At 32.6% G+C, this 15777-nt stretch overlaps 1 protein-coding gene across 1 annotated transcript; it reads left to right on the forward strand.

Moving 5' to 3' along the window:
* Window positions 1-10190: 10190 nt before the first annotated feature.
* Window positions 10191-11576, forward strand: LOC107907652 (uncharacterized). The gene is made up of 5 exons (XM_016834990.1): window positions 10191-10376; window positions 10437-10640; window positions 10750-10922; window positions 11012-11325; window positions 11431-11576. The coding sequence occupies exons 1-5, from the start codon at window positions 10191-10193 to the stop codon at window positions 11574-11576; spliced, it is 1023 nt and encodes a 340-aa protein (XP_016690479.1).
* Window positions 11577-15777: the final 4201 nt, after the last annotated feature.

A 15777-nucleotide genomic window follows, 5' to 3' on the forward strand; every position in this document is an offset into this window, starting at 1 on the left:
ACTAGAATAGGTACGAGGCATTACTAGAACACATACACTTGTAAACGTATTTAACTGAGTTATAAAATTTTCATCTAAATTAAAACTTTTAAAATTATTAACATACTTTTATAACTCTTCACAATATATCCTCAAAATATTATAATCATAATAAATAGGGCCTACGAGACCCGATACATACTCATGCTATTTAATGCTTCATTTCCATTTCATTCAATTTGCAATTTCTCATGCTCACAATTTAAATCATATCACTAGCAATTTTCATTTAATTCACGTACAATTCAATGTCATTAAGTTCAACACTAATACGTATTTACCATTTAACTCAACGTTTATCGATTATACCATTCCTTAACACATTTATGAAATTCTCAATTTTGCAATGAAAATATCACTTTAGCTTAAAGAACAACATCATCCTGGTATAAATACACTATCACTTATCCATTTACTTTAATTCTTTTGGCTCATTTGTCCCATCCTTAATCAAATTAGGGAACGGTTACGGAAAATTGAGTACTTCACTTTCACTTTGCCATAGTATAACTATGGTCTTACGTATGATCACTTATCACTTGTCCTAGGTTACCACTTATCACTTTGTCACTTGATCAGATAAGTGTAGCTAAAGCTACCACTTATCACTTTGTCACTTGATCAGATAAGTGTAGCTAGGCTACCACTTATCACTTTGTCACTTGATCAGATAAGTGTAGCTAAAGCTACCACTTATCACTTTGTCACTTGATCAGATAAGTGTAGCTAAAGCTATCACTTATCACTTATCAGAAGTACTCAAATCCGACGTTCCGCTCAATTTGATCATTTATTTAGTTTTCGCATTTTTATTTTATTCTCCTTTCATCATACATTATATAATTCATGAAATTAACATTAATCATTAAATTTCAGTCATATGAACTTATTATTTCATTATCTTTCCACACTCGTTTTCTATGTACATCACACAAGATATAAACATATCATTCAACCATAGTCGCAAGCTAGTGTATTTAAACATAATTCTTTTTTGGGGCTAACCATATGATAAACCATTTCAATGCATAACTTATAAATTTAACGTGGCATAATCCAGCCACTACTTGGCCAAAGCCTAAGCATGTAAACCAAATACGTTAGCCAAGTACACATATAGCATAAGCATTATAAGCATGGATGAGCACAACATTTATTCATGTATCAGGCTTACCAACATGTGTTAATTCATAAATCATTCATGACATTATTTCATGCCAAATCATATATCGAATATACCATACACACATACTATGAAACTTTATTTTCACACATGGGCTTAAACCATGACTAATAATGTACAAGTATAAGCATCATTTCTATTTCATCGTTTATCAATTATAATCAAGCATATGACCAATTATACACAAATCATTCATATATTTCCCAATTTTCCTCCTCCTCCTCTCCATTCCACATCCTTAATGTGTATAACACACTTAAACAACATTAACTATAATTTTACTATTCACTCACATGTATAATCAAAGTTGTTTATCCAAGTCAGAGTCACTAAATTATTTTTTCCCGGAGCTACAGGACTCCAAATTAAGATCCGTAAATTTTCCCCGAAACTAGATTCACATATATTCTTACCATAGAAATTTCAAAATTTTTAGTTTAGCGAAATAGTACATTTTATTCTTCAAAGTTTACCTTATTTCACTGCTCGACAGTTCTGACCTCTCTTCACTAAAAGTTAATTATCTCATTGTACAAAATTAAGATGATGTTTATGTTTGTTTACTTTGAAAATAGACTCGTTAAGGATTCTAAGCATATAAATTATAACTCATAATTATTTTTTTACAATTTTTAACAATTTCCCAAAATTAGAACAGGGGATTTCGAACTCATTCTGACTCGGTCTAACTAAACTTCAAATATCTAAAAATTTACAATTCCATTACTTACACCGTTTCTTCTATGAGAAACTAGGCTCAATAAGATTTAATTTAATATTTTATTCATCCTCTAATTAAATTCCCATAATTTTTGGTGATTTTTCAAATTTAGACCATTGCTGCTGCCCAAAACTGTTTTAGTGTAAAATATTGATTACCAATTTGACCCTAAACTTTTAATACATGACAACTTTGTCCCTAGGCTCGGAAAATGAAATTCTTGCAATATAATCCTTTATTCAAGACTAATAATTCTCATACATATCAATAACAGCCCATGGATTCCATGAAATTTTAGAAGTTATCCACAATTTCAATACTTTTCAATTTAATCCCTAAAACATGTTTTCATCCAAAATTCTTTAATAAAACACCTTTAAACATCCATTAACATCTCAATTTCATCATAAAATAACAAAAATAATATGAACTTATCATTGGTATCTTCCAAAACTTTCAACTAAATGAGAAACTAGTAGAATACTAAGTTGGACCTAATTGTAAAAGTCCAAAAATATAAAAATTTCAAGGAAAAAGAAAGAATTAAACTTACTTGAAGCCAAAATATGGAATACCAGCTCCAAACCTCTTCCATGGCTGTTTCCCACCAAAATTTCAAGAAGAAATGGTCTTGAAATCCTTAAAATAAAATTTGGCCACATAAACTTTTTTGTAATTCCAATTTTGTCCTTAAATACATAAAAATCCTAGATTTTTTTAACGGTATGCCATCTCAGCCACTTAAATTTGTCCATTTGCTCTTTTAGCCCTTCCTTATTTAATTGTTAAACTATTTACTCACTTTAGCAAGTTTTGCAGCTTTTCAATTCAGTTCTTTTTAATTAATTAACTGTCGAAACATTAAAATTTTCGGACGAAACTTTAACACCACTATATTGAAACTTTGTAAATATTTATAAAAATATTTACGGCTCGGTTTATAAAATTGAGGTCTCGATACCTCTTTTCCTCAATTTCTTGACTTAATAAATTTTTATAAAACACAAATTACTAATTCAAAAATCTCTTAAAAATCATATTTGGCTCGTAATTATTAATAATGAAATTTACGAGCTTATTTTCTGAATTTGATAATCTTGTACCACTGTTTTCGACATTTTTGAAAATCGGGCTATTACAGTTTGTCCATTGGGCAATGTTGTTTGATCATTCCCTCCTTCGAGTGCTTTTCGACTGATCACATGATGTATTTGAGTTAGTATTTCGGTGAATGCATGCTCAACATTTGTAGATTCAAGGGCAGATGTTTCCATAAAGAAGCACGTACACGTGGGCGCGACTTATCTGTTTACTTTTTTCTCCAAAACCCTAAAAATCCTAAAAACCCTAAAACCTTAAAATCCAAAAACCTACAAGTCAGGAAATCACGGCCACGTCAGCGCGCTTTGCTGACGTGGCCGCGATTTCCTGGCACGTCCCCTGACATCGCGCTGACGTGGACGCGGTTTTCCAAAAAATGGTTCATTCCGGTAAATAATAAAATACCGGGCCCATTTCGGTAAATTTAGAAAAAATTAAGCTTTTATTGGTAAATGACCCTTTTTTTAGAGGATTATTTCCTATAATATGATTTTTATAGGGCTTGGTTATTAGGGTATCAATGAGCATACTAATGCTCAAAGTTATTTGCATTTTGATTGGATAATTTTTGATAATATTTGGCTTAATCAATTCGTAACCTTTTTAATGAGCATACTAATGCTCAAAATTTTCCTTTTTAATTTCTTTTTATGTTATGAAATTATTCTCTTATGGAAAAAGCTTTAAATATAAGCTTGAGTATAAAAATCGAAAAACAATCTTAATCAAGCTCAAGCTTAAGTATTTTGATTATGTCTCGAGACGAGCTCTAATTTGATCTTGAGTACTAAAATTAATAAATGAACTTGAACTTAAGTAGTTCAATTATGCCTTGAACTGACCTCAAGCTTAGAAATTAATGTTTGAGTTAAGTTTGAGCCAAGTATCGAGCCACAAATTTTAAGTTAATCTCAAGCTTCCTAATATTTAAGCTCCGCTCGATTCTATTACACCCATAGGGATACCTTGATATTCATATGTATTAAAATTTGTGCCTAAATTTTTCACATAATCTCTTTTTTAATCTTTAGCGATCAAAATAACATATTTATTAAAATTTAAATAGACCTTAGACATTCATGAAAAATTAGGAAAAAAATCTTAATTGATTCTTAATCTTAAATAATTTTTTTATTTAAAAAATAGAAAATTAAAATAAACCTCAAAATCTATAGGTTTCCAGGTTCATTTATAAACTCTTATGGAACTCTAACTTAGACTTATTCAACAGCGTGACTACTTGTCCAAGCTTAAAGGCTTGTCAAAAATATAGGAGGATTTGAAAAAAAGAAAGAGGACCAAAATATGGGCTTTGGGAATGCTCATTTAAAATATTGATCAAGCTTGAGCTTTAACATTGAAGGCACAAGCCCGACCTTGCTAAGCTTACTTTCTACTTTGTAATATATATTTTATTATTATTATTATCATATATTAAATAATTTATATAAAATTAAATTAAATATATAATATTGCAATTTATATATAAAAAAGATGTGTTATCTATGGTTAAAATTTTCATAAAAGGAATATAAAAATTTTTAACATTAAATTAAAAATAATATACTTTTTTAAAGAATTAAAAAAGAATATATATTTTATTTTATGTATTATATAATTTATATAAAATTAAATTAAATATATAATAGTGCAATATAGATATAAAAAAATTGCGTTAAATTGTTTATGGTTAAAATTTTCATAAAACAAAAAAACATATAAAAAAATTTAAACATTAAATTAAAAATAATATAATTTTTAAAAGAATTTAAAAATAATAATATAGGTGAGCTTAAAATGGTTTTAATCAGCCATTTACAAATATGGACAGTTTTGGGCAAAATTTAAGGCCTATATTTTGGGTCGGGCCTAGCTTAGGCAAGTATAAAGTGCGGTAATATCATATATAGGCTCGACCCAAACTTGACCCATGAACACCTCTACCCAAAGCCTAAACTCTACAAATAACCTATATCACTTGTTTATTTTTCACAAAAAACTCAAAAATCCTTAGACTTAGCTACCTTACAGACTTATACCCTTCAAAACTCTAAACTTAAATTCTAACAAAAACTTATAGATAGTCACCTGTTCTAGCAGACTATTTACTAGTAACAAGGAATAGTCAATTTGATCCACCAAGCTTACTTTTTTATTCATTGGGTGCATTCTTCGAAAAGAAAGATTACGAAAAGAATAAAATTAGTACTATATGGTTAGAGAATTGATTCGACAAGCTCTCATAAAATGCAACTGTAGATGAGATTCATCAACATGTTAGAGTTTACGTACTCTTGCTAATTAAAAGTGTGTTAATGCTAAAAAAAAAGTAGGGCAACAAAGTTCATTGTATGTATTTCCTATTGTTAGATAATTTTGATGGAACTAAAAAGTACAACAAACAGTTAGCAATTTTGGTATGCCTATATACGACTATCTTATAATTCTACTAGCTTGAGGTGGTAGTAATTGTTGTTTATATTGTTTATCCCTTGCTTTCAACACACTTTACCTCTTATTGGAAGGATTATGTAATTTCTTTTAATAGATAGACTAGTAATTTAGACCATACAACTTATTAGAAGAATGGTATTAAATTGATGTGATAACAGAAAAGGTAATTTATTATTTATTAGCATTTAATTAATATAATATTCTATAGTTTGTGTAGATGTTATATCTAAATAATGATATTACTATCATAATATCGATAGATGCATGCACAACACCGATTGTTTTAAAGTGTGCATACCACTTATATATTTCTTCATCATTGAGTGTTATCTTAGTTGTTGAGTTTTACAGTAATCTAGGATAATCCAAGACATTTTATCAGATTCGATGAAACTAAATACTGTTCATAATTTTGATTAGCAATTTGGGATCAAGCACAATTAGGTGATTGTTCATGGCAAGATTATCATGAATTAGGTCAGTAGTCTTTAGCATATCAGTTAGGATACATTGATTGTGGATGAAAATTTTCATCATTCGTGCATTATTACAATTAGTTTAAGACCCTAGGTTAACAATATATATTAGCCAAGACAACATCTTTTTTCAGCTAGACAAATTGATTTAAGTCGTCAAAAGAGAAATATGTAAGTGTGTATTGATCCTCTCGCGATTGTGCAACTCATAGGATAAAGAAATCTGCAACAGGTCGGGGCTACTCAAATTGTCGAAACTCTTAATTAGTCAAACCAAACCAAGATGTAGAACTATTTTGGAATTTCAAACACAAGTACATTTAATATTATCTTGTTGTATATGGGGAACCATATTCTAATTTGATAATATCAACTCTTATATAGTAAGAAAAGAGAGAACAACTTAAAAATTTAGCTACCCAAAGAGATGCAATTGAACAAAACTATGTGGAGTGATTATATGGTTAGAAACATCAATTTGGTTTAGAACTTAGGTTGAGCATTTCTATGTTAAGTTTCTTGGATATTTGAGTAATGTTCAAAGGCTTTTACTACTTACTTTGTTTTTGCTTATATGGTTACTTTTTTTTTTGTATAATCATTTTAGTAACAATGGTTAAGGGAAGTCAAATAAAGAACTGAGCACAACAAATAATTTAGATGGACAAAGCTGATGAAATGCCTTTTCTTGAGATACTTACAAGTGAGGTTTAAAAGAGAATTAAGCCATTTACTACTTTCATAGTAAATTTTGTAAATTGAGTTTCTACTGTTATTTATGAAAAATTCCCATATCAACGTGACACTAAACATTTGCAAAATCATTTGAGGATAATAAGAAACACATGGCAAATTATATGTTGGATTCAAAGAGATAGTATACTTGGATGGGATGATAACTTGAAGATGATAACATGTGATAATAGAACACAAAATGAAGTGGTGGAAATAATCTATTTATACTCTTCTTTTAATATATTAAAATTACATTTACTTCTTATTTTGATTATGTCTAATTTCAAATAAGCATACACGAAAAATGCATAATTTTTTAACAAAAACAAAATTGAGTTTTATAATAAAATACCTTTAGTTGTTAGCAAATATATGGCAACAGTAAGTTTTGCCAGAACATTTATTGATTATATAGAGTTGGAGGATACTAATGAGGGTTCAATGCTTGTAAACTTTGAAAATAAAGATAACAAAGAAAGTTGGAACAGAAGCATCATTATCTACTAGTACATCAAAACATAAAAGAAAATTATTCAAGGATAAGCTAATGATGATAACATCCAACGTACATTAGAGTAACTTAATGAAATTGCTAATGCCTAATTCATTGAGGATAAAACATCATATCTTTATGGACATGTGATGTAACAACTCGTTTTTCAGTGGTGACGAAAACAGTGGTTTCGGGACCATAATTCTTACAATACCCTAATTTTCTAAATTTTAAATTGTTAAATTAAGAAAAATAATTTGATTTATTTTGGTGGTTAAATGCTTTGGGTGTCTACATTAGGTCATGAATTCGATTCCCTTGTTTTTGGAATTTTCCTATTATTTTGAGTAATGTCAGACTTGGGTCTTAGGGCTTATCTTTAAATTTTGTTAGTTGCTAATAAGAATGAGCTTGTTAGTTTAGTGGTAAGGCTTCAGTTTACCCAGTGGTTTTAAGTTTGAATCTTATTGTTCGTAAAGGTGGAATTCTTTTTGTGTCTCTTCCCATGTGCTAGTAGTTGAATTAAATTTGAACTCTAAATAATCTGGTGGGTTAAGGTATTGTCAGATTAACCTGTTTTTTTTTTGTTCTTTTAAAAGTTAACTCAAAACCTCCCTATTTTTCCTCCCCCACTTACTTTCCAAACTTCCCCTCTTTTTGACACGTTATTTGCTTCTATTTCTTTTACATTTCTTTCTTTTTATTTTTGATTACCATTATCAACAGTTCGCTTATCCTTAATCTATTCTCTTTTTCCATACTTTGTTTTGTTTTATTGCCTTCTAAGTTTTAGGGTTTCGTGCATTATTCTTTTCAAAATCACTACTGGTTGTGTGTGCTCAGAATGTTGGTATAGTTAAACAAGTTTTGTTTTGTTAACTCTCTATCATAATCGTGAGTTACGTGATCCTCTAGTAGTCTAATTATCATTTAGCCACTGACTTTTTCAGGGTAAGTGACCAAACATCATGTTTGGGGGCTATTCGTTAAGTAATTTTGTGTGGAATACTTTAACTTAGTTTTGATGTGTGGTTTAATCGGTTTGTTCTGGATGTTCTATGTAAGATCCGGGAGTGCGTTGTAGTGTTGTTAATCAAGAAACATCAGGTGTGTGTTCTAACCTGAAAATAGTGATTCAAAACTCGAAAACATCTAGAAAATTAAGATGTTTTGGAACTGCAGTTTGCGTCATACAACCATGAGGGCCACACGGGTGTGCGAGCTCATTTTAGGCCAGGAATAAGATTTTGAAATCAGATCATTGGATACTCTGTAAGCATATAAGATTGTAATTTTATGTATTTGTATGTTAGTAAGCATGTTTATGACTAGTAACTCCATTTAAGTTTTGTGATAAATTTGTATTAATGACACTGATGAACATGTCATATTTCTGTGTCGATAAGATTATATGTTGCATGAGATATTAGTATGATAATGTGTGATTCTAGCAGTAATACTGCATTTCTAGCGGTATATCCACAATATCTGGTTGACAGCTCAGCTGCATAATTTCATAGTGACATACAACCACGACATGGTGTGATGGATGGATGGGCTCTTATAGTCCTATTTGGTGTGATAGGTTAGACGGAATGGTGTGTAGCAAATGGGAATATGATTATCATGTTCTAATCTGTTATTCTGATACTTTGATATAAGTATGTTCTAGTATGATTTCTGTATGTGGGCCAAGGCACACATTGGGCTTTTTAGTTCACTATATTAATTTACCATATTAAAGGTAATCCTCAAAATTAGGGTTCGGCGGCGATCTTGGAGCTCTGTTTGATTATTTAAACTTTATTTTTTTTGAATTTTTATTACGGACTTTTAAATTGTTTAATTTCAAGTCATTTACTTTGGTTTTTAGGTTTTACAAAATATACTTCTAGTTGGTATTTTTGATAACTCAGTATGATTTATGATAAACTAAACCAGTCGAATGATTTATGAAATTAAATAAATTTCCAAAAATAATAATTCTAAGGGACTTTTCTGCTATGAATATATAATCGGACCATAATGTTTTATGAAATAAGGAATTAAGGCAAAATGGTTTCAGTAACCTAATTTTATAAGCAAATATTTCAAAATACACTTATACGTTATTGTTACAAACACTTTTTTATTAAAATCGAAGTGATTTAAGTTTTTGGGTTTCATTGTAACCTTCATAATTTGACCATAACATCTAGGTCTGGTTTAGGGTGTTACATTTAGTGGTATCAGAGCAATGTTCAAAACTTAGGCTATGAAATTTTGGGTTCAAAATATTTTATAAAAAAATGAATTATTCAAAATTTTGATTAAATTTGATATTTTGATATTCATAAATTGAAACTGAGACTCCAGTGCCAATCCAAGGAAGAAACTTTGAACTTTGATACATTTTAGATACTTTTACATTAGTTACTTTAGTAAAACTGTTTGCCTATAGTGACTATAACAAATTAAACATTCTTTAAAATCTAATAAAATTCTAAACTAAGGATTTTTAACTTAAGCTAATTTATAAAAATTTGGAATTGTAGATAAGATAATGAGTACGTGAGGTGCATGAGGTCGTGGTACTTGTTGGCATGGCGGACGTCGTAGGGGGCTCAAGTTGAGTCTTCATCTTTGGGCAACATGCACAATTTAGAGACGAGTGGGACGATAGAGAGATCTACTGCTGAGATTGAGAATCAGAGCGTAGGGGACGGTACACTATCCCAGGCTATGTTAAGGATTTTAGAGAGGATTGTTGAGGCCTAATCCGGATTAGGGGGCCAAGGGTCGGTAATTGAGCAACCCAGGGCTAATGGTGCTGAGTTGTTTTGTGGTGTCGCTGGGGTCACCCCGACTGTAATCGAGTATTGGGTAGAGGCTACATAGAGGATTATGAATGATTTAGGCTGCACTTTTTAGCAGAAATTGAAGGGTGCGATATCTTTGCTTCACGATGAAGCATATTAGTGGTGACAATCAATTGAGCAGGACAAGCGTATGACTTGGGCTTTCTTCCAAAGTGCATTCCAGAGAAAGTATGTGAAGGTGAGGTATATTGAGGCCCATAGGTTGGAGGTTACTAGGCTTAAGCAGGGTGAGAGGTCTGTGGTCGAGTATGAGGCCGAGTTTTTGAGACTGAATAGGTATGCTCAGAGTTTAGTAGTGACTGATTACAACAAGAGTGTTTGATTTGAGGATAATCTTTGCTATGATTTGAAGGTTCTTGTTGCTTCTCAATAGTAGCGGGTCTTTGAAGCTTTGGTGGAGAAGACCAAAGTGGTTGAAGAGATTAAGCGCGTGGAGCGTAAGAGGAGGGAGGAGGAGAAGAATCTAAGTAAGGGTAAGAGGGATTTGGGTCCCTCTAGTTTAGCTCCACGACCTAAGAAAAAGGCTAGATTTGATAGACCTCAACAGGTTGAGGCGGCTGTCAGGGTTGAGCTAGTTTCGGTTTGTTAGTATTGTGATAGACGTCATCTGAGCAAGTGTTAGAGGAAGATTGGAGCTTGCTTCAAACGTGGGTCTACTGAGCATCGAATTAGTGAGTGTTCTGCTTCAGTTTAATCGGTGCGAGCTCCAGTTCAGTATCAAGTTGAGCCTCAGAGGGCAGTTCAATAGTCTGCTAGGGGCCGTAGTCAGTTCAGGGGTGGTAATAGGGGTGGTCGTGGACAGAGGGCACGGGGCAGAGGTGCAATCTAGACTGAGGCAAGGTAGCCTACTTTGGGATATGCGGTAAGATGCCTCAAGGATAGAGATGTGACCGACGTGATAGCTGGTACATTTACTATGCATTCACGGTCTTAGTTTGCTTTAATTGATAGTGGTTCCACGCATTCATATATTACTATTAGTGTGTCTGGTAATTTGGGGATTTTGGCTGAGGGAAATAGTGAAGAGATTTCTATTATTAGTTTGTCGGGTCAGTCAGTGCAAGTTAGTAAGGTGTACAAGAGATGTCCGTTAGAGATTCAGGGGCATGTGTTTCCAGCTGATTTGATGGAATTGTCGTTCAAAGAGTTTGACTTGATATTGGGTTTGGATTGGTTGGAGGAGCATCGAGTCGATTTGGATTATGTTACTAAAAGGGTAAATCTAAAAGTTAGGGATGGTGAAGAAGTTGTGATGGTCGGCGAGCGTTAAGATTGCTTTTCTAATTTGATCTCCACTATGGTAGCCTAGAAGTTGGTCCGAAAAGTTTGTGATGCATATTTGGCCTATGTGCTTGACATGAGTGTTATAGGTTCAGCTGTGGATGGAATTCAAACATTTAGGGATTTTTTGAATGTCTTTCTTGAGGAGTTGCTTGGGTTACTGTCGGATAGAGAAGTTAAGTTTGGAATTGAGGTTTTGCTTGGGACAACTCCAATGTCTATTGCACCTTACTGAATGGCACCGAAGGAGTTAAAAGAATTGAAGGTATAGCTGTAGGAACTTCTCGATAGGGGGTTCATTAGACTTAGTGTGTCCCCATGGGGAGCACCAGTTCTTTTTGTCAAGAAAAAAGATGGTACCATAAGGATGTGTGTGGATTACCGAAATCTAAACAAGTTAACGATAAAGAATAAGTATCCACTACCAAGGATCAATAACTTGTTCGATTAGTTTCGATGAGCATCTATATTTTCTAAGATCGACTTGAGATCTGGATACCATCAGTTAAAGGTGAATGAAGCTGATGTGCATAAGACTGCCTGTGACAGCCCAAAGTTGACCCTAGTCGAAAAGTGGTTTCGGGACCACGAAACCGAGTCTTATAAATAATTAAAAGTTATATTCTGTGTTTATGATGTGAGTAAATGCATGTGTGAAAGTTTCATGCATTAATTTGATCATCTTTATGTGAATTTATTAATATGGACTTATATGAAACTTTGTTGGAAAGTGAGAGGTTAATCTTACAATGGTCTAATAGTACATGCATTGAAAAGAGTGGTTTTGCATGTCAATTTACCCATGATAAACATAGTGGCCGGCCAAGGAAAGAATATGCTCCACTAATTCAAAATTAAAATAATTTTGTATTAACAAATGATTTAATAATTGTAATAAAAGGAATTAAATAAAAGAGAAGAAGGAGGATGGTGTTCATCTTCTTCTCATACCTCCCTCAAGCCGAAACAAGGATGAAAAAGAAGGGAAAACCTACCTAGAGCAATTCGGCATTCATCTTTAGCTATTAGGAGGTAAGCTTTGAATTTGTTGATTTGGCTTTATAATATGCTAAGTTAAATTGTGGATGCACTCTTGGTAATGTCAAGAAAGTTGATATTTCTTATGGTGATTTGAGCAATATGCCGAATGATTAAGTGTTGGAATTAGGGGTTATTTCATGTTGTATGGAACAATGGGGGAATGACTACAATGGGGTAAAGATTTTTGGATGAGTGGCTTAGAGGCGCCTTGTACATTCGGTCAAAGATTGAGTCTATTTAGAATGTAAATTTCTTCCTCTATGATTATTTTCCTTGCATGTTAAATGGTTCTTGATAAGACCAAAGGAATGATCGATAGGCATTAAAAGGCTAAATGTGTGAATTTAAGGTATAAGAACCTATAGGTAATTACATAGGTAATGTTGAAAATTAATGTAGTATATTCGGCCATGTAGAGTATATCCTAGAGATATTATGTTTAATTCTCTATAATCGGCTAAATGAGTGATAATGGTTTATAATGTTGAATTGAATTATATGTATAAGTAGTTAGCAAAGTGATTAAACTACCGAATTTAATTATTAAATGTGTTCTAAGCTTGCTGAATTTTGAGATGTGATTGGGAGTAAATTTGACATGAGCATATTTTGTTAATGATAAATATGATAAATGTATATATAGCTAAATGTGATATGTGTGAATTATATGTTAAATTAAGGCTTGGTAAGCTAGCTATTAAGGTGAAATGCTAATGTTAGTATTTGATTTGGTAATAATCTGTTTGGGGACAGCAGCAGTAAGGTGATTTTGGAAAATCGCCATAATTTGTAGGAGTTGAATTAGAAGCTGAGTAAATTATGTCATTAAAGCTTGAAGAGTCTATTTTCTTACAAAAGAAACTATAAAAACAAAAGAGTTACCGATCTAGAGATATTTGAAGTATTGTGGGGCTGAGTCAAAATGACTGCTGGATTCCCTGTTCTGTTTTTAGAAAATCATTATAAATTGTACAAAAATGATTATAAGATAAAATTTATATGCTTAGACTCCTTAATGAGTCTAGTTTCAAATGAGATCAAATACAACACATTTTGAATTCTTTAAAATGAGAAATTGGATTCGTAGCAAAGAGTGGTCAGAATAGTCAAACAGTGAAACAGGGGAAACTTTAAGAAAAATCTGGTATTGATTGGCCAAGCCTAAAATTCTGAAAATTTTATGGATGGAAGATATACGAGTCTATATTCAGGGAAAATTAATGGCAAGTGAATTGGAGTTTAGTAGCTCCAGTTATAAATAATTTAGTAACTACTGCTCAGGAAAACAGCTCGTAGTGAATATGTGATTTTGTTGTAAATATTAATGAAAGTTTGCCAATGAATTATTTATTGATTATTATAAAGCTTACTATAATCTATGTGTGTGAAAGTCGGATCAATATATATATTATTCTGAAAGTAATACTTGAATAGTCGATTAATGACTATTTTAAATTTTGTTGAACTTAAGCTCAAGAGCAAAGGGGAACTAGATCCGATAAAGGGAAGGAAAAAGTAATTGAATAGCCGTTGAAGTCGTTCGACGACATTTGAGGTAAGTCTTCGAGTAATGACCCTACTTGAATTATATTGAAATGAATAGTCATACTATGACGGATAGTCGAATGTGCTTAGAGACTATGTTATAAAGGCAATTGAAATCATGCTCTTTGTGTGTGGCTACTGAGCCGAAATTTGAAAGGTTTAATAAATGTTTTGTGTTTGAGCCTTAGTAACGAAGAAATGATATGGATGTGTTATGATTATTGATATATGTGTGCATGAGCATTGGAATATATCCGGGCTAAGACCCGAAGGCAATTATGCGAGTTGATATATCCGGGCTAAGACCCGAAGGCAATTATGCGAGTTGATATATCCGGGCTATGACCCGAAGGCAATTATGCGAGATGATATATCCGGGCTAAGACCCGAAGGCAATTATGCAAGTTGATATATCCGGGCTAAGACCCGAAGGCAATTATGCAAGTTGATATGTCCGGGTTAAGACCCGAAGGCAAATGTGTTTGCGGCTATATCCGGTTAAATACTGAAGAAACTTGGGTTTGAATGTGAGCGTTTTGTGCTGTAACTAATTCAATAAATATGCTCGACCAACCCGAACGATAAGGTATGTTTGCATGTGCTTTGGAAAAGTCGATTCGTTTTAAATAGTATTCGTGCGATCGGCTAACGAACTTTCGGCTTTTAGAAAGGTTGATACCTTGTGTATATATGTTGATGAAGTGTGAAGTAAGTATGATTATGAGAATGTGTGTTAATAAAGTGACTTAGTTAGCTATGTGAATGTAATACTGTAGTCAAAGCCGATTTCATTACTTGAGACTTACTAAGCTTAAAATGCTTACCCGGTTGCTTTGGCTCTCTGTTTTATAGATTTTGTTCGTTAGCTATCGGATTCGGGATCAGCGAAGTCGAAGTCATCTACACTATCAAAGCTCTTTTGGTACTCTTTTAGTTGAACTCTGGATATGGCATGTATAGGACTACCCCCTGTTGTTTAAGTACTTTTTGTGATGTATGTGTGTAAAGCCATGCGAAAATGGCTCGTAGAAGTGGAGTATGGCATTAGACCATTTGTGTTTATGTATGTATATATGGTTTCACGATGTGACTATGGTTTGGAATGGAAGTGTTGGGCTAATGATCAGCCATTGGAATGGCTAAATATGATCACATGTGGACCTATGTATGGCAAAACCCTAGTTGGTCCATGGTAACCACAAAATAGGTAAAGTTTACCTTGAAAACAGATGCTGACAGCAGCAGTGGTGTAGATTTGAAAAATCACAAAAATTTGTAGGAATGGAATTAAATAGTGAATAAATTATGTAATCGAACCTTGATGAATCTATTTTCATATGAAAGTAACGAAACAATCATATGAACAGTATACTAAGAGATATTAAAGTTCTCGTGAAACAGGGCCAGAACGGTTTCTGGATCTCCTGTTTCGACTTTGAAAATTCACCATAAATTAACCAGAGATAATTAGGAGTCATACCATATATGTGTAGATTCCTCTCTGAGTCTAGTTTCTATAGAAACAAACAGCATCAGTATTGGAGCCCTTTATAAGGAGATATCCAAGTCGTAATGCGCAAAGGTCAGGGTAGTCAATCCCTGTAACATGGGAGACTTTGACTAATAAACTGTACTAATTGGCCCGACCAAAAATTCTAGAAAAAAATTTTGTAGATGGGTATGTGAGTCTAGTTTTAGGGAAAAATCACGAAACTTATTTTCAAGTTGTGAAACTTAAGATATGATTTTTAAAGCGACTATTATGCAGATTGGCAGCGTCTGGAAAATTTTTAAAAGTCTGTCAACACCTCGTGTTCGACTCCGGTGACGGTCTCGGGTTCGGGGTGTTA

This window comes from Gossypium hirsutum, chromosome D02, assembly GCF_007990345.1.
Source record: "Gossypium hirsutum isolate 1008001.06 chromosome D02, Gossypium_hirsutum_v2.1, whole genome shotgun sequence".
NCBI lineage: Eukaryota > Viridiplantae > Streptophyta > Magnoliopsida > Malvales > Malvaceae > Gossypium > Gossypium hirsutum.

What these genes read in the sequence shown, in the direction of transcription:
- LOC107907652 (XM_016834990.1), top strand. Translation starts at nt 10,191, where the DNA reads ATGACTTGGGCTTTCTTCCAAAGTGCATTCCAGAGAAAGTATGTGAAG. An exon ending in TGACTGATTACAACAAGAGT is followed by an intron (nt 10,377 to 10,436) that starts GTTTGATTTGAG and finishes TCTCAATAGTAG; the next exon opens with CGGGTCTTTGAAGCTTTGGT. An exon ending in AGCCTACTTTGGGATATGCG is followed by an intron (nt 10,923 to 11,011) that starts GTAAGATGCCTC and finishes TTTAATTGATAG; the next exon opens with TGGTTCCACGCATTCATATA.